This window comes from Aquarana catesbeiana, linkage group LG03 (genome assembly GCF_042186555.1).
Source record: "Aquarana catesbeiana isolate 2022-GZ linkage group LG03, ASM4218655v1, whole genome shotgun sequence".
NCBI classification, from domain to species: Eukaryota; Metazoa; Chordata; class Amphibia; order Anura; family Ranidae; genus Aquarana; species Aquarana catesbeiana.
Window position 1 is genome coordinate 538954617 of NC_133326.1, and position 24395 is coordinate 538979011.

Genomic DNA, 24395 nt, shown 5'->3' on the forward strand with positions numbered 1-24395 from the left:
GGTGAAATAATTTATAAATAGTCCCTAAACTCACTGTAAACAGAATGAACACATACTTACTCTGCTAAATTTATTCAGCGCATCTAGGATTTATGATCTATTACCATGTAGGGCTAAACTAATTATAAATACTTAAACAAACAATTCACAGATGTCTCTGCAACAATAGTAATAAAGACCAACAATAACAATTTTTTTAACACTTTTTTTTGGGTGAGCAAAACTTTATTGCTATGTGCTGTACAAATACTGAAAAAAAAAAACCATTATAAAGATTCAAGTTCTCAGGCCTGGCTGACCACCATGCCTTTGTTTTAAATATAAAATATAAACACTTCATTTTCATATAAAAAGCTATAAAAATATGGCATGCTTTCAAAAACAGTTCACATGTCGGCTCGGACAAATGAAGCAAAGATCCCGTTTTCCCGCTCAAGAAGATTCTCTGGTGTGTCATACTCCATAATGATTCCCCGACGCATCACTATAACCAGGTCTGCCGTGAGGATGGTGTGAACCCGATGCTGCAGAAGACATCAAGATCATTATTTAGGAGGGCTAATATTCATTTTAAAAATGTCAGGCAGTCAGTAGGGATGAGCAGAGTGATTTCAGCAAAATGCTGGTGAAATTTGCTGAAGCAGAAAGTCAATTTTGCTCGCTGAGCTGCTAGAGCTTAGGCAAAATTTGGTTTAAAAAAAAATCTACTATGTTTATTTATTTAGAGAGAGTTTTTTTTTGGTATGTTTAGGGTAGCTTCATTGTTATGTGTGTTCAGTTGCTTTACAATTTTTTGTTTATTTGTATTGTTTGTTTTTTCCTTTCTGTGAAAAAAATATAAAATAATGAGGCTATGTGACAATGGCCATATTATAAATACAGCAAATGTTACACAGACCAGGATTTTCCATCCTTACTATAAATAGGCCCCCAAAAGACTCTAAAACAGGGTATACACTGTAAAGTCTTTCTTATTCAACCAGCAGGTAAAGGGAAAAAAAATCAAAGATCCACACATGCAATGTTGATGCAGGGATCTCCCTCCATTGTTCTATTGAATTCTGACAGGGGGGGACTCCTCCCCCTGTCAGAATACACATATCAGCGCTGCAGCTATTGGCTGCAAGCACTGATTGAATGCTGAAGCCGGTTGTTGGAAAGGCTTTTGATGAACAGGCAGCGGTACACATGTACTAAAATTCCTGTTGAACCAGACAATTTTTGGTATGTGTATACCCAGTTTAAGTTATAAAAATGTGTTTATAAGGAAGTTGCCAAATCCCAGCATGCATTTCTCTCCTGGCATGGAGAGAGAAATGTGCACCACAAATTACAGATAAGTGAGCCAGTATTGAGATTATCCAACTTTGTATCCACAGTGATCCCAAATAGTGTCTCATTCTATCTATAGAAACACTTTGGTTGGTTTACTAAAGGCAAATAGACTGTTTACTTTGTAAGTGCATTTGCACTCTGCCAGGGCATTTGCTACAGAGCTTAGTAAATGAGAGGAAGCTCTGCTGACTTCCATCATCCAATCATGTAAAAGGAAAAATGCTGGTTTTTTTTTTCATTTTCCTTGCATCTGATTGAGTATTCTTTGTTCAGTGAAGCTTCAGCTCATTTACTAAGCTCTGGAACAAATGCCCTTGCAGAGTGCAACTGCACTTGCAAAGTGCACAGTCTATTTGCCTTTAGTAAATCCACCTCATTGGAAAATTTCCTGTACCAGGAGCTCCATCCGAACACCAGAAGTGGGAAAAAGAAATATATGTGGAAAATAATTCTATATTCCCGTGATGATGCAATATGGGGAAGATACAAGTTTTACTGTCATATTTTTTTCTTTGGAATAGAATTTTATTTGTTACAGTCCAGTTTTCCCTCATATTTCTGGCAGACACATCTTATGTATATGATGAGGGTTTCATTTTCTGTGAAACAAAAGCAGATCTAGAAAGGTGAAGGAAAGGAAGAATGGATGTCACTAATCAGAGATAGTAGGGTGATTTACTAAAGAAGTTGAGAATCTTCACTTAATAAATTTGTGACGATTCACTGCAAGTATTCAATCATGTGAAAAGCAAATTCCCAAAAGGAAGTGAGTATTCACACAATTTTTTGTATGAAGATTCGCAACTCCTTTAGTAAATCAGCCCAAAATGCAGTGTGGAGAAAACGTCCAAACTGTAACTCACTGATTCTTTTCCTACAGATATATAATGAAGCTGTTGATTTGACCTGTCTGATCCACCAAACAGTTTACAGACCGATCACCAATCTGTTCCATCTGCCAAACTATATAAAGACCAACCAATGGCATAGACTCTCGGCGACGAATACTCCCTGAGAGACCAAATAACCCCATAATCATGACCTCATACCCTGGAATGTAAAACCCCCATTAGGTTGATGCTTGATGTCTCCCCACCCCCCTTCTCCCCCCATCTTGTACCCCCACAGCCTTTCCCCTCCTCAGCTCCTTTCTCCTCGCTTCACTATCGCTTCTATCTTCTCCTAATTTGTTCACTTCAGCTATTCATAGCCACACCACAAAATCACATGTATTCTGATCTCCCAATATGAACATCTCCATCACTCAGGAGATTTGGAAATGCTTCACCACTATGGTTCTGATAATTCCCAATGTTCCAGTTTAAACACATTGATTTCCTCGGCCTCTGGATGCAGCAGGTCCCCATAGGGACGTCCAGACCGACAGAAATGGCACTTAGATGAATGTCAGCACTATGTTTGAAATTTTACCTCAAAGGCACAATTTCAAGTTACCTATGCATATGCAATAGAATGCACTATTATGTATAATTTAAATTTGTAGACCAGAAGGCCTGATATCAGGCACCTGGTCCTGTTCTTGCTTCTTTCTGTTTAAATATGTGTTAAAACAATAAAAACTTATTGAACCAAAAGACCAACCAATGGTCTCATTGATCTATCAAACTACTGTATACACAGACAAGCCATCTACAAAATTAAAAACTCTCAAAAACTCTATACAGACACGCCTTAGGTCTGTCGGATCTACCAAACTATCTACAAACCAACCATAGATCTCTCTGATAAACCAAACTATCTATAGACCAATCATAGGTCTGTCTGTTCTATATACACAGACCAACTATTGACCAAACTATATACAGGTCATCAATCTGTTCCATTCACCTTACATTATGCAGACCAACTCTTTGTCTGTTCCATCTACCAAACTTTTGACAGGCCAACTTTCTTTCTGATCTGCCAGACTATATACAGATCTTGCTTTCTTTTTACTAATATGTTATACAGACCAACTATCTACAAAACGTTACAAAGACCTCTCATTGGTCTCTATTGAACTATATACCGAACAACCATTGGTCTTTCCTATCTACCAAAGTATATAAAGCCCAAAATGAAGTATTTTGCTGTGCCCCAACTAAGCAAGTCCCTGTATGGGTGTGCGCTGAGACATTTCTTGCTAAACAATTTTGAGTATATAAAGACCAACCATTGCTCTCTCTGATCTACCAGACCACATTACACACAGACCAACCATTGGTCTCTCAGAGCTACCAAACTATAAAAAGACAAACCACTGCTCTTTCTGATCTACCAGACTATCTGCAGACCAACTATTGGTCATTCTGACCTACCAGACTATATATAGAATAACCATTGGTCTCTTGGATCTATCAGACTATATACAGACCCCCATTAATCTGTTTCATCTACTAAACTATATACAGACCAACCATTGATCTGTTTCATCTACTAAACTATATACAGACCAATCACTGGTCTGTTCTTTCTTCTAAACAGTAGGATACAAATAATGAAGAGGTAGCTTCTTGAGTAATTTTAAGAGGCTCTCGTGCTACTCTGAAGTAGTGAGTTCAATAAGTATGTGGTATAAACAAAAGTGCAGCAAAATCTATAGTGTAACACATAGCACTAAACAATCTAGATCAATAAGGTGATTTCGCGCAAATAGTGATAGACAATTTAAAATGAATTAACCCATAAGCATAAGGAGAGTGTGTTAGTAATCCAAAGTAAAATTAAAAGTAAAATTAAAAATTAAAGTAGTGTGTTAGACATCTATCTATGATAGCAAAATAAACAATGATATGTGGGAATGATAGATTTCACTCTTGCCGTGTATACTGTAACAGTGTCCTTAAAGTGGGAGTCCGGCGACCAATCTTTTTTTTTTTTTTTTTTTTTTTTTTTAGGTCATTGAGACACTTTGCTAATCCCAAAATAATACTCACAGTTTGGGTGTAATATTTCCGCCTCTGTCTGTTTTCGTACTGAAGAATAACTTTAAAAATGTGATGCTGGCTGTTTCCATCTTGCTTGTGGGCATGTGAAGCCCACAAGCATTGATTTCCTGGATGCTGTGAATGCTGTTCATTCACAGCTTGTTCACAAGCATGATCATTGATCCCGCACTGAATCTTGGGAAGCCTGACACTAAGCTCCCAGGAGACAGTGCGGCGCCGGGGAAAGGCAATAAACATGCCTACTCCCATGGGAGGAGAGACAGGAAGTGCCATAATAAAGTACAATATAAAGGTAATTACAGTGATAAAAAAAATTTTCATGCGGCATTTGAACATCTATGCAATTAACTGAAGGGGGTAAGATTAAGTTAAAAATTTGAGTGGAACCCGTTTTAATATACTTGTGTACAATTAAATGTATATCACCTAGTGTGAGCTAAACCAAAAAATAAAATAAAAGAACATAGCTATAAATTTCAAAAAAATAGTGACAACAAAATTCCAGTGATTGCTACAGTGAATGGGGAGTGGTGAGGTTCTATGGTTGTTGAAAAAGGTGAAGATGATTATTCACAATAATCCTGTTGTGGCTCCTTTAACAGTCTGGTCTCCCAGGACTCTTACCTCAATGCTAAAAATAGCAAGCAATCACCACTAGGGGTATCCACTGACTTCCCTGGATGGTCGATGTGATCTCTCTGGATGGTGTATTTAACAATATTCCTTCTCAGGGTGCAGCGATATGTTGTCCAATCAAATTAGTGTAAGGAGGTACCTCAATGTGAGAAAGGGAACAAGGAGGGAAAAGAAGCCTCCAATAGTGCAGTATGTCAGGTCTAAAAACATGTTTATTAAAACATAGTAGCGTGGACACTTACACAGAAAAGATAAAAATAACACAGGGAACAAAATAGGCGTTGTTCCTCGCCTTCTCACGTCACTTCTGGTCGCGGCTCTTCCCGGCCAATCCCTACGCGTTACGTTGCTTCTCACAACTTCATCTAGGGCCCCATTTTGTTCCCTGTGTTATTTTTTCTTTTTCTGTGTAAGATTCCACGCTACTATGTTTTAATAAACACATTTTTAGACCTGACACACTGCACTATTGGAGGCTTATTTTCCCTCCTTGTTCCCTTTCTTACATTGAGGTACCTCCTTACACCCTGAGAAGGAATACTGTTAAATACACCATCCAGAGAGATCACATCGACCATCCAGGGAAGTCAGTGGATACCCCTAGTGGTGATTGCTTGCTATTTTTAGCATTGAGGTAAGAGTCCTGGGAGACCAGACTGTTAAAGGAGCCACAACAGGATTATTGTGAATAATCACCTTCATTTTTTTCAAGAACCATAGAACCTCACCACTCCCCATTCACTGTAGCAATCACTGGACTTTTGTTGTCACTATTTTTTTGAAATTTATAGCTATGTTCTTTTATTTTATTTTTTGGTTTAGCTCACACTAGGTGATATACATTTAATTGTACACAAGTATATTAAGGACACTGTTAGAGTATACACGGCAAGAGTGAAATCTATCATTCACACATATCATTGTTTATTTTGCTATCATGGATAGATGTCTAACACTACTTATTTAATTTTACTTTGGATTACTAACACACTCTCCTTATGCTTATGGGTTAATTCATTTCGAATTGTCTATCACTATTTGTGCGAAATCACCTTATTGATCTAGCTTCTTGAGTGTTGGAGAGTGATGTGACATCTCAGTAGCAGGAACTGCACCTCTATCCCTTCAGTTCTGTTGGGGAATTCCCCATACTTCTCAATACTTCATGTGATTCCCAAACAGGGTAAAAGATGAATTTTAAAAAAATGACCTGGAAGGCTGTACATCTTTGGCTGACCCTGTGGTTTTGGGCATCATCCCATGTGTGTATTGCATATGGAATATTTCTTCCTTTACAAAGCATGCAGACATGCAGGACCACTCATTTCGAAAGCCTTAGCATGGGTAGTAATACTTATACACATCATGCATGTTAGGAGGATGGATTATGGTGCTAATGACACATGAACATGGAAAGAGCGCAGTGCCAGCATTGTACCAACCAGACAGCAGCGTGGAGCAAACTGACTACTTGTGAGTCTTGACCAAACAGGTAAAGAGACCGTCGGCATTGGCCAGGAGGTTTGTTGCCGTGTCACTTTCTATCAAAATACCCTCAGAGAAGACTAACACCAGGTCCGCTTCCAAGATGGAGGACACTCGGTGCTACAGCACAGGGGAGAGAGAAAGAGAGAAGAGAGGCAGAGGCAAAGTCAGCTGAAAGCAGAATGTACAGACACAGAGAGGCAGAGTCAGGTGTACAGAGAGAGAGAGGTGGGGTCAGCCTAACGGGGAAGGTACAAAAAGGCGGAGTCAACTAAAAGGATTGTGTGCAGTGAGGCAGCGTCAGGTGTACAGAGGTGGAGTCAGGCGTACAGACCGAGGCAGAGTCAGCTGAAAAGAGAGTGTACCGAGAGAGGCGGAGTCAGTTGAAAGGAGAGTGTACAGAGAGAGGCAGAGTCAGCGGAAAGGAGAATGTACAAAGAGAGGCGGAGTCAGCTGAAAGGAGAGTGTACAGAGAGAGGCGGAGTCAGCTGAAAGGAAAGTGTACAAAGAGAGGCGGAGTCAACTGAAAGGAGAGTGTACAAATAGAGAGGCGAAGTCAGCTGAAAGGAGAGTGTACAGAGAGAGGCGGAGTCAGCTGAAAGGAGAGTGTACAGAGAGAGGTGGAGTAAGCTGAAAGCAGAGTGTACAGGAAGAAAGAGGGAGTCATCTGAAAGGAGAGCGTACAGAGAGAGGCGGAGTCAGCTGAAAGCAGAGTGTACAGGAAGAAAGAGGGAGTCAGCTGAAAGGAGAGTGTACAGAGAGAGAGAGGCGGAGTCAGCTGAAAGGAGTGTGTACAGAGAGAGGTGGAGTCAGCTGAAAGGAGTGTGTACAGAGAGAGGTGGAGTCAGCTGAAAGGAGTGTGTACAGAGAGAGGTGGAGTCAGCTGAAAGCAGAGTGTACAGGAAGAAAGAGGGAGTCAGCTGAAAGGAGAGTGTACAGAGAGAGGTGGAGTCAGCTGAAAGGAGAGTGTACAGAGAGAGGTGGAGTCAGCTGAAAGCAGAGTGTACAGAGAGAGGCGGAGTCAGCTGAAAGCAGAGTGTACAGAGAGAGGCGGAGTCAGCTGAAAGCAGAGTGTACAGGAAGAAAGAGGGAGTCAGCTGAAAGGAGAGCGTACAGAGAGAGAGAGGCGGAGTCAGCTGAAAGGAGTGTGTACAGAGAGAGGCGGAGTCAGCTGAAAGCAGAGTGTACAGAGAGAGGCGGAGTCAGCTGAAAGCAAAGTGTACAGGAAGAAAGAGGGAGTCAGCTGAAAGGAGAGTGTACAGAGAGAGAGAGGCGGAGTCAGCTGAAAGGAGTGTGTACAGAGAGAGGCGGAGTCAGCTGAAAGGAGAGTGTACAGGAAGAAAGAGGGAGTCAGCTGAAAGGAGAGTGTACAGTGTGAGAGAGGTGGGGTCAGCTGAAAGGAGATTCTACAGAGAGAGAGGCAGAGTCAGGTGTACAGACAGAAAGAAGGACACCTTTATGACTTTATCTGACATAACAGGAAGAGACAAAAACAGCAGGAAAAGCTTTCAAGCTTAACTACAGACAATTTTTTGTTTTCAATAGAGTAAAAGAGTTTTTTTCTGTCTGTGGCCCCATTCGCCAAATTTTCCCACATTTCCTGTCCCTGACACACCTGTGCTGAAAACAGGGGGACTTCCTGTCCTGACAATACATGGAGCTCTAGTGTCCAAACAAATGTTACACTAGGATCAAAGTTCACAATATTCAGTATATTTAAAATAAAACAAAGTATACATCATTTATGAAACAATATTGCCTTTTTTGGAAAAGGTAGGAAGGTAAAATGTAGCCAGGTCCAATACCTTTTTTTGTAGTTATGCGAGGAAGGGTAAATAGAACCTCTGTTGCTGTTTAAGGCCTTAATTTGCTCTAATTTCCTATTGCATTGACAATGTTATTATCAAACATAAAGTGAGGAAAAATCTGCACTGAAAACATTGCAAAACAAAGCTGACAGGGCTTTCAGCCTTCCTTGACTACTAGAAAGCAAAGTGTTCTTATTGCTGTGTATTTTTTAAAGATCTCCCTCCCGCCTCCAATTTCTATCCTGGTGAAACAAATGTCAGGAGAGGAAGTGAGGGAAAATCTTAAAGTGGTTCTAAAGCCTAAACAATTTTTTACCTCAAAGTGATATTAAAGTCTTGTTTTTTTTTGTTTAAAAATAACAAACATGTAATACTAAGTGCCGGATCACACAGGGGCGACTTGTCAGACGACTTAGCCGCCTGACAAGTCGCGCCCCATGCACTGCAATGGAACCGTTCTAATAGGAGCGAGTTAAGTCGCTCCGACTTAGAAAAAGGTTCCTGTACTACTTTGGGGCGACTTCGGAGTGGCTTGCATTGACTTCTATACAGAAATCGTTTTGCAAGCCGCGCTGAAATTGCGATGTATAGGGCCGTTTTAGAGTCGGACAACTTTGAAGCCGCCCCTATGTGAACCGGCATTTAACTGCTCTGTGCAGTGGTTTTGTCCAGATCCTCCTCTTCTCGGGTCCCTCACCGGTGCTTCTCGTTCCTCTCTCCTGCCGAGTGCCCCCACAGCAAGCAGCTTGTTATGGGGGCACCAGGGCTAAGCCACTGCTCTGTGTGTCCATTCAGACATGGAGCCACGGTTAAGCCCCGCCGCCTCTCTCCTTATTGACTCACTGACTTTGATTGACAGCAGCGGGAGCCAATGGCGCCCACTACTGTGTCTCAGCCAAAGAAGAAGGAGAGTCCTGGACAGCCAAGGCTCTCGTGCAACATTGCTAGATCGAGATGGGGCTCAGACAAGTATTAGAGGGGGGGCTGAGGGGGGCTGCTGCATACAGGTTTTTTATCTTAATGCATGGAACGTATTAAGATAAAAAACCCTCTGCCTTTAGAACTACTTTAATACATTCCCTGCATTAAGGTAAAAAATGTATAGGTATCAGTATCACCCCCTTATACTTACCCAAGCCTTCACTTCAGTGCTGTGACTGTCTGTAGCTGCTCTCCCCACTCTCACAGGCGTTGCTGAGGCAGTGAGAGTCATTAGCTCCTGCTGCTGTCAGGTAAATCCTGTGATGAGTGAGCAGGGGGCGGGACCGAGTCCCACTGTCTATGTCTATGGACGCAGGCAGCCTGGCTCGGGAGCGAGCCTGCAGGGGTACACCATAGGGAGTGTTTTCTTATGGGAGGTTGTAACCCTTTCATTCTCTGGAACGGAAAAAGATTTGGCTGGAAAAGCACTTTAAGGTGTATCTAATGCCCAAACGTGTTTTTCATTTTGGAGCGGGGAACGTTAGAACCACTGTCAGGGTTTTATTGCTGAATTAATCTATTATTGAAGTGCCACACTGTGATTTTCAAGTCCAAATACAAGTTTATCCCAATGACTGACTGATTATAAAGCCAGTGTGGTTCAAGGGCTGTAAATCCTCCCTTTTAGGATTTTGGTAAATGAAACAAAGAAACAACGTAAGTGGACACAATCAATATACATGTTGGGGGACAGCTTAATCAGCTGCTTGTAACACCTCATCAAACACTGGTCATTGCAAATAAATAAAAAAAGATATAGAAGGAGGAGAGAGCCTGGGAAAGAGAAATGGATGGAGGAGGAGGATATGAGTTCAGCTTTAATGTCAACAGCTTGGCCTATTTATATAAAGCAGACCCGTTTCTTTGCTCATTTCCTCCTTATTCCGGAGAAGGTGAAATTAAATATAGTGTATTTGGTGGAGTCAGCATTTGTATCAGTGAGGGAAAGTGGGTATTGTGCGGGTCAGGAAATGAGATCAGTGCCTGATGACACACCGGTGGTCCTTCTACTTACCGCAATTGTCACCACTGTCCGATCTGCAAATGCCGTCATTACCACTTTTTGCAAAATGTTTTCCTACATAGAAATAGAATCTGCAATTATCATGTCAACTTCTCAATATGATACAAATTATTCTATATCATGTACACTCTTTAGAACAGTTCATAAACAAAAAACTCCAGCCAAAACACAATTTTAGTACATTACTACATTCCCTTGGCCTCCGAGATTCTGCTCTATCCTGGTTCTCTGCCTATTTATCACAGCGCTCCTTCAGTGTCACCTACAACTCTGTCTCCTCCTCTCCATTGCCCCTTTCTGTGGGGGTCCCCCCAAGGCTCTGTTCTTGGACCCCTTCTCTTCTCTATCTACACCTCCTCCCTTGGTCATTTGATAACCGCCTACGGCTTCCAAAACCACTTATACGCCAATGACACCCAAATCTATCTGTCTACTCCTCACCTCACTCCTTCAGTCTCCTCTCGCATTACTAACTGACATATCAGCATGGATGTCGCACCACTTCCTTAAACTAAATCTCTCTAAAACTGAGCTATTAATATTCCCCCCCGCCCGTGCCCCCCTCCACAACTTTTCCATAAAAATCAACAATGCAACCATCAGTCTCTCCCCTCACGCCAGGGTCCTCGGTGTAATCCTAGACTCTGACTTGTCATTTCAGCCTCAAATCCAATCGTTGTCAAAAGTTTGTAGAATTCACCTCCGTAACATCTCTAAAATTCGCCCCTTTTTAACAAATGAAACCACCAAGCTCCTCATTCACTCCCTTGTTATCTCTCGCCTTGACTATTGCAACTCCCTTCTCATTGGCCTGCCTCTCCATAGGCTATCCCCTCTCCAGTCTATCATAAATGCTGCTGACAGACTTATCCACCTTACCAACCGCTCAGTGTCTGCCAACCCTCTACTCCAATCCCTACACTGGCTCCCAATCACCCAGCGAATTAAATTCAAAATACTAACCACAACATACAAAGCCATTCACAACTCTGCTCCGAGCTACATCACCAATCTTATCTCCAAATATCACCCAAATCGTCCTCTCCGCTCTTCTCAAGACCTCCAGCTCTCAAGCCCTCTCATCTCCTCCTCTCATGCTCGTCTCCAGGATTTCTCCAGAGCCTCTCCCATCCTCTGGAACTCGCTACCTCCACCTGTCCGGCTATCTCCTACTCTTGCTACCTTCAGGCGATCCCTGAAAACTCATCTCTTCAGGAAAGCCTATAACGTCTCTAACTAATCTTTTACCACTTCCATCAGCTCATTCCCCACAGTTACAACCTTTTGTACCACCTGCCCCACCCTATTAGATTGTAAACTCTTCTGAGCAGGGCCCTCTTAATCCTCTTGTATCTTATTGTATTATAACTGTATTGTCTCCCTTTTATATTGTAAAGCGCTGCGTAAACTGTTGGCGCTATAGAAATCCTGTATAATAATAATAATAATAATAGTACATATGTAGAGAAGAATTGGTACCATTGTTAGGTTTTTATTGTTACCTTATCCCCAATGGGGAGATTTTACCGCCACTTCCTTTCCTTGTGATGCTACAGGAAGTGAGGGGGAATCTGTCCAGTGGTGTCATAGATGGCCACTTTATGTAAATCTAAAAAGAAGTGTCTTGGCTGGAGCTGGGCAGTAAGATGAATAACAACCCACTCAGGAGCATGACTAAAGCAGATAATTCTAGTGACTTACGGTGGCCATGTCAATGGATGCAGTGGCCTCATCCATAATTAAGATGCTGCTCTTGCGCACAAATGCTCGGGCCAAGCAGAAGAGCTGCCTCTGTCCAACACTGAAATTCTCACCTCCTTCTGTGACCATGGCATCTGCAACACAACAAAAAGGGAAGGGTTGAATCAAGCTTCTTTTAAACATTTTGGGTCATAAACTACGTTCCTCAGTCACTAATATATATGAAAAGGGACAGCAATTGCTGATATGAAAAGAGCTAATGCCTCCGAAGCCTGATTACAGTAACTTTGGTCTGAAAGGGGTTAACCAGCCTGCAGAGAGACTTGAAAAGGAGCAGAAAGGAGTCGCCACCTGGCTGTGAGGTGGAGTGGAGTGGTTCACAGCTGTGAGAAAGTGTGGGCTACTGACAACTGAGATTTTGTTTGCTATGGTCCTGCGGCTTTTTTCTGTACCCTGAAGCAGACAGGAACATTAACCCAAATGTGGGACTGGTATAGTGGCGGTGAGCCCTAATATTGTTTTCAATATACCAGAACTGTAGACTGTTTGTATTTTCTTTACTGAAGAAAGCTGTTTTATTTTCCTGATTTTGGAGATACAATAAAGACTGTTTTTATTTTTTCAAACAGCAGGTTGTTGACCCTGGGCTCCTCATGTTAAAATATGTAAATGAAACGAAGAAAGTCACTCCAGGTGAGTGAGTCTTTAGTTAATCCCCACACACACACTAGTCGGGTGCTAGCCCAGCTCGCTTGCTGTGAATCATAAAGCAAATGATTTCAAATGCACTTCCAAAAATCCTCTTTATTGAAGCTGCATGTGACAGGTGGTTAAAGGTGGAGCAAGAGGCAAAAAGGTAGAAGCATTTCGCGCAAATACTAGCGCTTAGTCATTTCCTAAATTATATAAATAAATAGTAAAATATGTAAACCGTAACTGGATGCTTTTTTTTGCTCTGTGCACTGTGTATCAAACAATTGTCTTTTTTTTCCATCCTTTTCCCCCATTTCAGTGCTGTTGATTTCCCCCAGACCTATCCAACCACTTTCTGTCTACATAAAAATCCTCCAGCCTCACCTGCATATCATTGGCCTGGACCGGCTTCCTGATGGTGACAGCTCTGGGCCATGTCTGTGCAATGTGTGTTGGCACAGCCCCTTGTAGTCTCCACCAAGGGTGCATGTGACAGGTTGACAATGCAGAAGCACAATTAGGAGACAGGGACAAAGCCAGTGTTACATTTTGGCAGCAAATTTCGATTTAGTTTTAGTCTTAGGACTAAAATGGCATTTTAAATTTAGTCCCATTTTAGTCTTATGCAATTGTTTTAGTTTTAGTCGTCGAAATCTCCAGTATATTTTAGTTGACTAAAATGTCCTACATTTTAGTCGACTAAAATCTCCAGTACATTTTAGTCGACTAAAACTCATTTTAGTCGTCTAAAATCAAATGGGTGTAATTAAATTGTAATGCCTTAGTTAACATTTCTCTACAATTTCCAAACTCATTATATACTGCTGGAGTGAAAAATCTCATATGTTATTATTTATGGCATTGAGGTATGATCATGCACTACAGACCAGTGTTGATTTTGAAGTCAAATTTCAATTTAGTTTTAGTCTTAGTCTTTTGACTAAAATGGCATTTTAGTCTTAGTCCCATTTTAGTCATTAACTAAAATGGAATTTTAGTTTTATTCGTATTTCACTCATCTCAGTTGTTTTAGTTTTAGTCGTATTTTAGTCGACTAAAATAGTATTCATTTAGTCGACTAAAATGTTTTAGTCGTTTTAGTCGACAAAATTAACACTGGACAAAGCATTATTGCCCTATAATAAGAGAAGTCTGAACACCAACTTTCCTGGTGGGATCTCCAGGGATTATTTTAATTAGCTACAGATTTTAAAAAATGGGAAATCTTTGAAATGACATTAATACGATAAAAGCTTTATGAGACTCTGGGGGGGAGTGCTTGGCTTCCTGCCTAGGCACTCTATTGTATGCACTACTTTCTGCATATATGAAATATTTCTTGAAGCCCAGGAACGTTCTGTACCTATAATGGGTAAGCTAGAGACACTATTTATTTGATATATACTTCCTTTTGAGTATAGCTTGATCTATTTTTGATAAATACTCTGCATCAGTGTTATTTTATTATTTTTCATTCTTTGTCTAATATCCAGCCATCCCATTTCAGTCATAATAATAAAAAAAAAAATGTTTTTCCTTCATTGATTGGATATCTTTGGCCATCTCAGCGCCCCTGCTTCAAACCTCTTTTACATTTCACTTTGGTACATATTGAGGCTATGTTAGCCCTATATACTGGGACAAGAATTGGTTCTGAGAGAGTTATTTGTCTCTATTCAATATTCTTTCTCTTTCAGTTTTTATTGGTCCCCTCTTGCCCCCTGCAGCCACACTACGGTGGTGGTGGTTCGCCATCCTTGGGGTGGACCTCCTGCCGACCTTGCCAGCTGGGTGCATTGGGGTAGGTATGGGGACTCTTTGGGATATTGGGTGTTGATTCCAAAGTAGTGGTGGGAGGGGAATGGGATTTTTAGTGCCTTGTCGCCTTAATTACCAGTATCACGCACCATGTTTCTATTTTCTATCTATTCTATCTATGTTATTTTGTAACCTCTTATACTTAACTTATGCTATGTTCCTCATTTTTCTTTTTCTGTAGAGTTATATTTATTAAATCAGTCAGGTCTCATTTCCCTGAAGAAGCCAATGTCTTGGCGAAACATGTAGGGAAGACCTGACCTGCAATCACAATAGGCCAAAACCATTCCAGACCTTAGTATACATTATGTGCTCCTTCTTTGAATGTTAATTGGAATAGGAATTTGTGTATGTACTACTTGTTTATAATATAATGTAATAAAATGTATCATTTTAAATAATTTAGACTTTTTTGTTTTTAAAGAATTTTGAGTTGTTCTGGCACCGTAATAATCCCCATCCTCTCTGCTTCCCATTTTCAACAATCATTGGGATGAGGTGCCTTATCTAATACAGACATATCTTCCACTTTCTCCATTTAATTGTATGAGATTTTTATTTATTTACCCGCAAGTCACAAATAAGCCGACGGGAATATGGAAACATAATTAGTGGGGCAATAGGGAGATGGACTTGCGGGTAGAGGACTGGACAGATAGATATCATGGATGGATAGATAGACAGACAGACAGATAGATGGATAGATAGATAGACCTATTCTGAGTTTTATTTTGAGTACCGGCATTTTACCCAATGTGTCTGTATATTTGAGGGATGGATGTTTTTAAAATGGATGCAGTAGAATCTCTTGATTTTGGAAATAAAAGGAACCCACATAGGCTGTCAATGCAGACCCCCTCCTGAAAATACTGTTCATCAGGGTAGGTCTTCTTTAAGGGCAGTACTGGGACCTTTCCAATGTTCTCGGGATCTGTTCCCATAAACGTCTGGAGTATAAAAAGGTAAGATTTGTATTGCTGTGTTTTTCTTAGAAATCCGGATCCTGACAGATTTGAATCTTTGTACAGCTGCTTACTTTCCTGTACAGTATTCCAATTAAGGTGAAATATTCCAGAAAAGGTCAGCAGAAAACTCTGGTCATGAGGCATTCTAACATTCATTCCTACAGGCATTAATCAGCAGAGGGGAGCCAGATTGTCCTCAAGGTGGCGTAATCCCATTTTCTTCTTATATGTTCCCCTTGTCTGCAGAGGTTTAGCTATACCTACTTTTTACACTCCCCCTCAACATCACAAAGTTTCCTTTCTTCAAGATGCTGTAAATTAGGGAGGCAAAAGAGCGTGAAGCACAAAACTGATAATTTTGTTTAGGTAGATGTAAACCCACTCACCAAAAAATCTCATAGAAGCTTTAAATCTGTTTTAAATGTTTTCTTTCACTTTAAATAGTTCATGTGGAGCAAGCTGGTCCAAATAAACTATTTCCTTCACTAAGTGCTGCAGCAGCTCTAAATAATGTATATACTGCATGTAGCGTCAGCTACATACAGTACACAATGCTGGGTTCTGGCTGTCTCACACCTGAAACAATATTGAGACAGTCTGAGCAGCACTCAGCCATTCATAGGCAACTTTGTATTCTGTGAATGAATACAAAGCTTCCTCTGATTGGCTGAGGTGGGCTGATGACGTCATGAGCTTCCAGGTTCTTAAAGGTCCTTATTCAGGCATTTCCCGTTTTAGGGTGACAACACTCTGTCCCTGTCTCCCAACTGTGTTCCTGCATTGTTACCCTGTGGCACAGTCTTCCAATAGGGGAAATGAGGTATAAGTAGAACCACAGGGAAAACTTTATATTTTATTTTGGATAGAGTAGGGGAGGGTTATAACCCCCTGTAAAGTTTATTATTACCACCTGTATTCTATTGGGGAAAATTCTATTCAATTCCTGTTCAACAGCCAAAACAGGAAGTGAGAGAAAATCCCTCTAAAGTGATGGAATCCTGGAGTGTCCTCACTACAGGAGTACATAGTGCAGAAGTCCATAGTGCAGAGTTTACAGGTCAGGAGTACATCGTGCAGAGTTTACAGGTCAGGAGGACATAGTACAGAGTTTAGAGGTCAGGACTGCAGAGATTACAGGTCAGGAGTACATAGTGCAAAGTTTACAGGTCAGGAGGACATAGTGCAAAGTTTACAGGTCAGGAGTACATTGTGCAGAGTTTACAGGTCAGGAGGACATAGTACAGAGTTTACAGGTCAGGAGTACATCATGCAGAGTTTACAGGACAGGAGGACATAGTACAGATTTTACAGGTCAGAAGTACATAGTGCAGAGTCTATAGGTCAGAAGTACATAGTTAAGAGTACACAGCTCAGAAGTACATAGTGCAGAGTCTATAGGTCAGGAGTACAGTACACAGGTCAGGAGCACATAGTGCAGAGTCTATAGGTCAGGAGTACGTAGTTAAGAGTACACAGGTCAGGAGCACATAGTGCAGAGTACACAGGTCAGGAGCACATAGTGTAGAGTTCAGACAGTGGCTGCTAACATGTATAACTCACTGTAGATCCTGACATGTCCCTTGTGTCCAGCTACTAGTATCCCCCTTTCATTTGCTCCTGATGTGTAATTCATCATTTTTTTAGATTACTGTTTTGGCCTACCCTAATGAGCGGCTCTTGCAGCACTTCACCTGCCTGTTCTGGCGCTCTGCTTTCCCACTGACCCACCTCTCACATTTATCCTGAGCACCTGTTTGTGACCAAGAAAAAGGGCAGGATGGATGTGAGGGGTGGATCGAAGGAGCCAATGTAGCTGCGCAGCACAGCCGGTTGCTTCTGCATGCAGCTCTGCTGTGGGGAAAAGTTGTTCTGACAGCAGGTCAGCACTGCAAGACATAGCTGAAGGGTAAATCATGATCGACGGGTTGCCGACCCCCACTAGAGGGTATCACTTAAGTCTACTGGGGTTGCTGACATCACATCCACGATGGCGGCACCCAGCAGAAGTCTCAGGACTTTTGGATGTCCACACAAAAGAGGTTTTTCCAGGAAAATTACATACCAAAAATATGTTAAATGCACAAAATATGTAGGAAGATTGTTGTTAAAATGAATGGTCTAGTGACAGGGGCTCTTTAATCTTTATAAGAAGGCCACATAGAATCTTATTTGATGAATGCCTTTGTCTAGTCTGCCTTTGTTTTAATATTAAATATCTGTTTTATCTCCTTGACACGTTTCACAGACCATTCCTGTGGTTCTTTCTACCATATGGAGTGACAAATGTTTTCATGCATCTCCTATTCTTTTAATAAAATAATAATTTGTTACATAATTTCTAAATAAATGTTCACACAAGTGTTAGCAAAAAATTCCCTCCAAGAAGTGGGTGTGTTCTGCTATAGGCACATGGCGGTCTACCGGTTTTATTTATTACATGTAGTGTTTCTGTATTTCCTCCTGTGTGTAATGGGCTTCTATTATATGGCAGACAGTGACAGTGGTATCTGGACAATGCACAGCACAAACACGGCACTCCTCTCTCCACTCGCAGGCCGCCTGTTCCTTGTCTTCCAGCATTTCTTTAAATGGTAAACAGAGCAGGCCGGACCGCACATGACACATCTCCCCCAGCTGTGGCCTGACACATACCTAGACCTCCTGGCAGAGATTTCACAAGGTTCTTCAGCTGAGCGATTTCCAGGGCCTCCCAGAGACGGTCGTCTGTACATGTACACTCGGGGTCCAGGTTCAGTCTGTACGAGAAAACACAAGCTTTGACATTGGTCACATTGTTGTGGTGGGATGGTGACGTAAGCTGTAACATTTCTGCCGTATTGTTTGCACAGATGTTCAGGTGCTGAGAGCCAACATGACAGATCGTGAGCATTTACAGGGGATATCACAACTGCAAAAATATCAATGTTGTGTTCAAGGTTTGGAATGTATGAGAGAACATGAGAAGGGAGAAGAATCTTAAAGGAGAAGTACAGCCAAAGCTTTGATTTTTTCTGCATTCCTGTGACCCGTTTTCAGCAGACAGCGGGCTAAATCTCACCTTCAGCTGACGTCACAGAGCCAGTCTAGGCTTGGGAAAGATCGCAGCCATATGGTTGGGATCTGCCCACATGCCTGGACTGGCACCCAGCTCAGCCTCTCAGCGAGCCGCTGAGAGCTTGAGCCAGCCACTCCCGCCCCCTCCACAGCCCAGCGCTCCAGTGAGCACGGGGGGTCGGGGGTGGGGGGGGACAGAGCAGAGAGCTGTTGGCTGATCGTCAGCAGCTCTCTGCTCACAGATGATGTATATAAAAAAACACAAACCAGTTGTTGTTTGAGCTCTCTGCTCATGGAGCTCTGAGAGCCGAGCGATTGGCGGTGTTTGATCGCTCGGTTCTGCGTGTTAGAGCTGGTGGGGGAAAGATGCAGCTGAATCATACCAATGCTGCATCCACCTAGGTAAATACGATTCAAGCAAAAAAAAAAATCCCAAATCCCATACTTCTCAGTTAATGTTATAACTCAATTTTAGTTACAAAAAGCAAACTTTTACGGTGATGTAAAAAAGTATTTGCCCCCCTCCTTCCTTTTCCTCAATTTCTGTTTCCCTGAGGCCTGGACATTAAAGTAGAAACAGAACACGTGCAAGGTTTGGTGGAATTTAGAGTCAAGGGTATGTCTATTTGACAATCCCACCCCAAGCCTTGATCTTTAGAGCCCAACAAGGCCTTTCACTAGCCAACTTGCCCTTCTGTACAATGACATCATCATATCACCAACTCCAGTGGGGCATTTATAATAATGCTGCCCCTGGCAAAATAAGAAACAAAAAAAAAAAACACTGTGAAGGATTTTTGAAAAGGTCGTACATTATGGTTTATAGAGACTGTCAGTAATATTATCTTTTTTTAATTTCAGTATCAGTTTAAAGGAAATTTATTGTAGTTTTTAGCATATTTAATTTTTCGTATTATGGTCATGGATGAAACATAAAAATAAAAAATAAATCTCTTTTTTTATGATAGGGTTAATAAAATATTGTATATTAAATATCTTAGAACCATAATTTCCTCTGTCTCCTCATCTCCTGCTGCTTGATCTTTGCTCAACAGCTCAAGGTGAGTCAAGTAAATGAGCACTGATTACAGTAGCCCATCCCTTTCAACCCAGAACTCCAATCAAGGTTACATTCAAAACCAGTTTCAAACCAGGCAGCATCTTTCTTGTTAGCTAACCTGTAGCACCCTGGGTATCCTTTGTCATGTATTAATTGTTCATTGGTAAAACCGAGATTTAGACATATAGTAAAGTAAAACAAGTTTTAAAATATCAGGTACTGGGGATCCTCATCTGCCTTAAGCAATGTTGGGCTTCTGGTGGGTTGTTGTATCTACAAGGGGCTATTTTCAAGGTATGCCTCCAAGGGAATCTCAGACAGTTTAGAGTTAGGAAGTGTACTCTGCAGGGCTGCCTTTGCACAGCAGTGTGACTCTATACCGTATGCATTTCCAAATAAACCCAACAAAAAGCTCTGTTCTTAACCTAAAATGTTGAATCAATTTAAGGCGTTTTGTACTGATTAGGACAATTTTGGATTGTCCTCTTTAGGACAGGTCACACAATGAGACTCACCGTATTGATCCGCTGAATAAGACGGGGTCCTGCAGAATGATGGACAGTCTGGAGCGAAGCGTGTGAAGGGGGAGCTTTGAAATATCAATTCCATCAATAATAATTTTCCCTGTCAGAAAAAAATCATCCATAAGCTTCCATAGCGCTTAGCAAGAGACATCGCTGTCACGGTGACCATGTGATCAGGTGCCCATTTTACTGACACCTGATTATTGCTATGTGACCTTGAGTTGTCATTGACAGTGTGGTCACACTGCTAGTGGTGAGCGGTTGAGCTCGCTCCCAGCAAAACACGGAGAAGCATACTGGGCATATTGTATGCATGGTAGCATGAAATTAGGCCCACCTTTGTGCTGCCACATACAATATATAAATATGGCTGCCTAGAAGGGGTTCATGTCATCTTCCTCTTTAAAGTGTTTGTAAATGCAGAAGGTTTTTTACCTTCATGCATTTCATGCATGAAGGTAAAAAGCCTTCTGAGTGCAGCTCCCCCCTCAGCCCCTCTTATTCTTATCTGAGCTCAATCTCGATCCAGCAATGTGCACAAGAGCAGAGGCTCTCTCGGGTCTCTCAGTCCTCATTGGCTAAGATACATCAGCAGAGCCATTGGCTCCTGCTGCTGTCAATCACAGTCTGTGAGGAGGGAACGGAGGCGGGGATGAGCCATGCTCTGTGTACCTTATGGACACACAGAGCCGGCTTAGGAGCAAGCACACACTAGTGCCCCCATAGCAAGTGGCGTGCTACGGGGGCACTCAGCGGGGGGGGTTGAATGCCAGGAGCGCCGGCGGTGGACCCGAGAAGAGGAGGATCAGGGCTGCTATGTATAAAACCATTGCACAGAGCAGGTAAGTATTACATTTTTATATTAAAGGTAAAAAAAATTAACGTTTAGTATCATCTTAACTCCAAAGCATTTCACCAAAATAGTAAAATCTCACTAAAATCTGATTTTTGTCAGAATTCCTCAAAATGAAAAGTCCAAATTTTGCTCATCCCTACAGCCTTACTCCAAACTGCTGAAGAACAAGCCAGGTTTACACATAAAATTTATGAGGCGGATTTTATTTCTGTGATCATTTAAGGGCGATTATTAGCTCACGCCATCAGGCACACGCAGAGGTACCCTGCTGGAAAAGGTCTCTCCATACACATGCCATATTTCATGCTTCAAAGGCGTGATTCCAGTAAAAATGTCACGCTCCAACCTGCGAACCTCTCAGCAGCAGACATTAATCTCGTCATGTTATGACATTTGGTTTGAATGAACAGACGTCACATTCCTGCAAAGAGATCGTCTTAATATAGACAACCGCCAGCAAAACTTTTACATTCACGTCTCTTCTGCTGTGTATTGTAAAACCCAAATCTGTGTATAATCGCTGTTTTATGACAATTATAATGAGCTTCCCTGATCCCCAGCACAGGAGAAGCTTTAGACTTTAGAAGAATTATGGGTATAAATACCAACCGTCAAATATGTCCACCATTCGGAAGAACGCCAAAGAGAGAGAGGATTTACCGCTGCCCGTCCGACCACAAATCCCCACCTGAAAAAATACAATTAAGGAATTATTACCATTGTTGTTGCTGATATTTTTTTCTTTAATTATAAGAATTATCCTTTGCTTAAAAAGTCCTGACATTTCACAATATCCAGCAATAGTATTTTTCAGAATAGCTCCACCTTCCATCAAATAAAGCTGACCTTGAGCTTCAGTCAATAACTTTGCCTGGGCTGAGATGATGAAATCAGTCTGCTGCAGGACGTAAAAAGCCTCTCCTCAGTCACCTCTTCTCCAGTGATCAAACTGCAACATTGCAACTTTGTAGCAAGTCACAAGGTGAGAAGTTGCAGCAGGGGCTGATCTGTGTTTGACATTTGTGAGCACAGCCAAAGGCCAATTCAACACAGGGCAGATCGCTTGGTTGATCTCCACTGAGCTGGCAGTTGACAGGTCTGTCTCTGCTCACTGAGCAAGGAGGGGCCTGTCAGAGCCCCGCTGATTCCTATGGGGAGATCGGACGAAAACGGACAGCATGTCCATTTTCTTTAGATCTCATGCGATCCGATCCGCCAAACGGATGGCTGAACGTATCGCCATAGGTCTGATTTTAGTGGATCAGCTAGCAGATGGATGTCAGCGGACTATAGGAGTCAATGGATGGCCTGCTTGGATCTGCCTGAAAAATGGACAGACGGAGCCATCCAAGCGGGCTTGTTGTGTGAAAGGGGCCAAAAGCTACACAGGTACCAGGGTTTACATGGTTGTGTCATGTTTGTGCCAGCATCTCAGTCCATCAAATATTTGGTGACCCTGAATGATGCCTGAAAAAAGATGGCACCACCTGTGTCCCCGAGAGACAGAAGAACCCATTAAAAGACTCAATTCTCCACCAACCTCTGAAATATAAAATCTGGGTGGTGTGACAAACCCCAAGATGACATTAGTGTAGTCAGCAGAGCTGGCTTCCGATGAATAAGTCAGTCCTAAAGAGTGACAATTACTTTCACTTATTAACAATATTTATACCTTCTGTCCTGGTTTAATGTAAGCTTTGACATGCTTCAGGACTGGCTTCAGGTTGTTCTCATAGCGAACGCACAGATCACTAATTTGAATTTCTCCAGTCTTTGGCCAATCATCCGGCACTTGTTGTGGATCTGAAATTTTGGGAACAAAGTGGTGTTATCGGTATCATGCATGAAATACAATTCAATCTCACAAGCTCAGAATGGCTCCTATTGGCACCCTGTATCCCCTTGTTAGGGCCACCTTTGAAAATCACAGGGTCCTATACTACACAATGTCTTGGGTCCCTTGGTATTGTACTCTAGAAAATAACATTATACTGTACAGAATTTTAGCTGTTTCATTTTTAAAACTGAACTCCAGGCAAAGGGTTAAATGTAGCCATTTTACCTGCCAAAAATTTGTATTTCTGTCCTGGGACCTAAGGCTACATTCACACTTCAGCATTTTGAATCGCGGGCAGATTTGCCGCAAAGCTGCCCGCGATTTGAAAGTGTGAATGACAAATCGCGGGACTCGCATGTGAGATGCCATTCATCTGAATGACACCTCAAATCGCGGCGCGGGTCTGCAGCGATTGTCGCACAATAAATCGTGCTGCAATCACAGAAACATGCATCGTGGGAAGCATGTTGTCCAAAAAGATTTCAGGAGCTACTTTTGGGCGACATGCTTCTGGTGATGCGGGTGTCCGAGATTGCAGCGCGATTTATCATGCCACAATCGCTGCAGACCCGCGCCACTATTTCATTCAAATGAATGGCATCTCAAATTCGAGTCCCACGATTTGTCATTCACACATCAGCGCTTTCAAATCGTGGGCAGATTCTAGGCAAAACTGCCCGCTATTCGAAACGCTAAAGTGTGAATGCAGCCTTAAGCCCCATACACACTATTAGATTTTCTGCAGATTTTTGTCTTCAAATTTACCAAAACCATGTAGTGCAAGGGCCTGCCTGATTGCATACAAATTGAAACTCTTAAGGTTTGACCTCATATTATATGGTTTTGGTAAATCTGAAGACAAAAATCTGCAGAAAATCTAATAGTGTGTATGGGGTCTTAGACAGCCAGTCTGCTGACCTGATTTTCTCTACTGTAGTTTAAAAACACAGCTTGGTCACTGCCCCACCTTCAATTGGTGATTGGATAATGAAAGAGCAGCAACAGACTAATGAGGTAATCTCTCTGCTCTCAACCTATAAGCACACGTAAATGCAAGAAACCTTATGGGCCCTTAGTGGTACCCTTTCTTTCCCAACCTGTGTGCAGGGAGCTGAAATCTAATCAAATTGAATTACTTATCCTAGTTGTATTTAATTATTTTTAATATATAACTGTCTTTTATGCCTAGAGTTCAAATCTAACAAAAACACAAAAAAACAAGATCTATGACAAAAACAGTTTTGTGAACAATACTACAAACAGTGAGGTTGTTTTATTAAAATTGGAGAGTGCAAAATCTGGTGCAGATGTGCATGGTAGCCAATCACCTTCTAACTTCAGCTTGTTCAATTAAGCTTTGACAAAAAACCTGGAAGCTGATTGGTCTCTATACAGTGCTGAACCCGATTTTTCACTCTCCAGTTTTAGAAATCACTTATTATATGATTTATTAAATATGGAGTGTGCAAATAACAACATTTGGTATGCCTCTGGAATAACAGGAGATACATCTTACCCATAGATCCCTCGTAACACTCCGACTCAATGTTCAGGAAACTGTTCACCTTCTTCACTGCTCCGATTTGGACCTCTAGGTCTGCCAAATTCCTCACCACCCAGTTCAGGTAATTGGTCACCTACAGAGGAGAGACATCATAGGGCAAATCAAG

The 24395-nt window shown here is 41.7% G+C and overlaps 1 protein-coding gene across 6 annotated transcripts in view; it reads right to left on the reverse strand.

The window, feature by feature from the left end:
- Positions 1 to 200: 200 nt before the first annotated feature.
- The window catches only part of ABCC9 (ATP binding cassette subfamily C member 9), a 220390-nt gene continuing 196195 nt past the window's right edge, over positions 201 to 24395 (reverse strand). For 3 of the 6 annotated variants that reach the window (XM_073621428.1, XM_073621425.1, XM_073621426.1), the window contains exons 32-39: positions 24242 to 24362; positions 22561 to 22691; positions 21498 to 21576; positions 20024 to 20132; positions 18047 to 18150; positions 11919 to 12052; positions 10209 to 10271; positions 201 to 524 (exon numbers count right to left, since the gene is read on the reverse strand). In XM_073621428.1, the coding sequence (XP_073477529.1) occupies positions 387 to 524; positions 10209 to 10271; positions 11919 to 12052; positions 18047 to 18150; positions 20024 to 20132; positions 21498 to 21576; positions 22561 to 22691; positions 24242 to 24362 (879 nt within the window). In that variant the 3' untranslated portion in view covers positions 201 to 386. Of the gene's footprint in view, positions 525 to 6361; positions 6525 to 10208; positions 10272 to 11918; positions 12053 to 18046; positions 18151 to 20023; positions 20133 to 21497; positions 21577 to 22560; positions 22692 to 24241; positions 24363 to 24395 lie in introns of all 6 variants that reach the window. The other 3 variants (XM_073621427.1, XM_073621430.1, XM_073621429.1) reach the window with 2 other exon arrangements.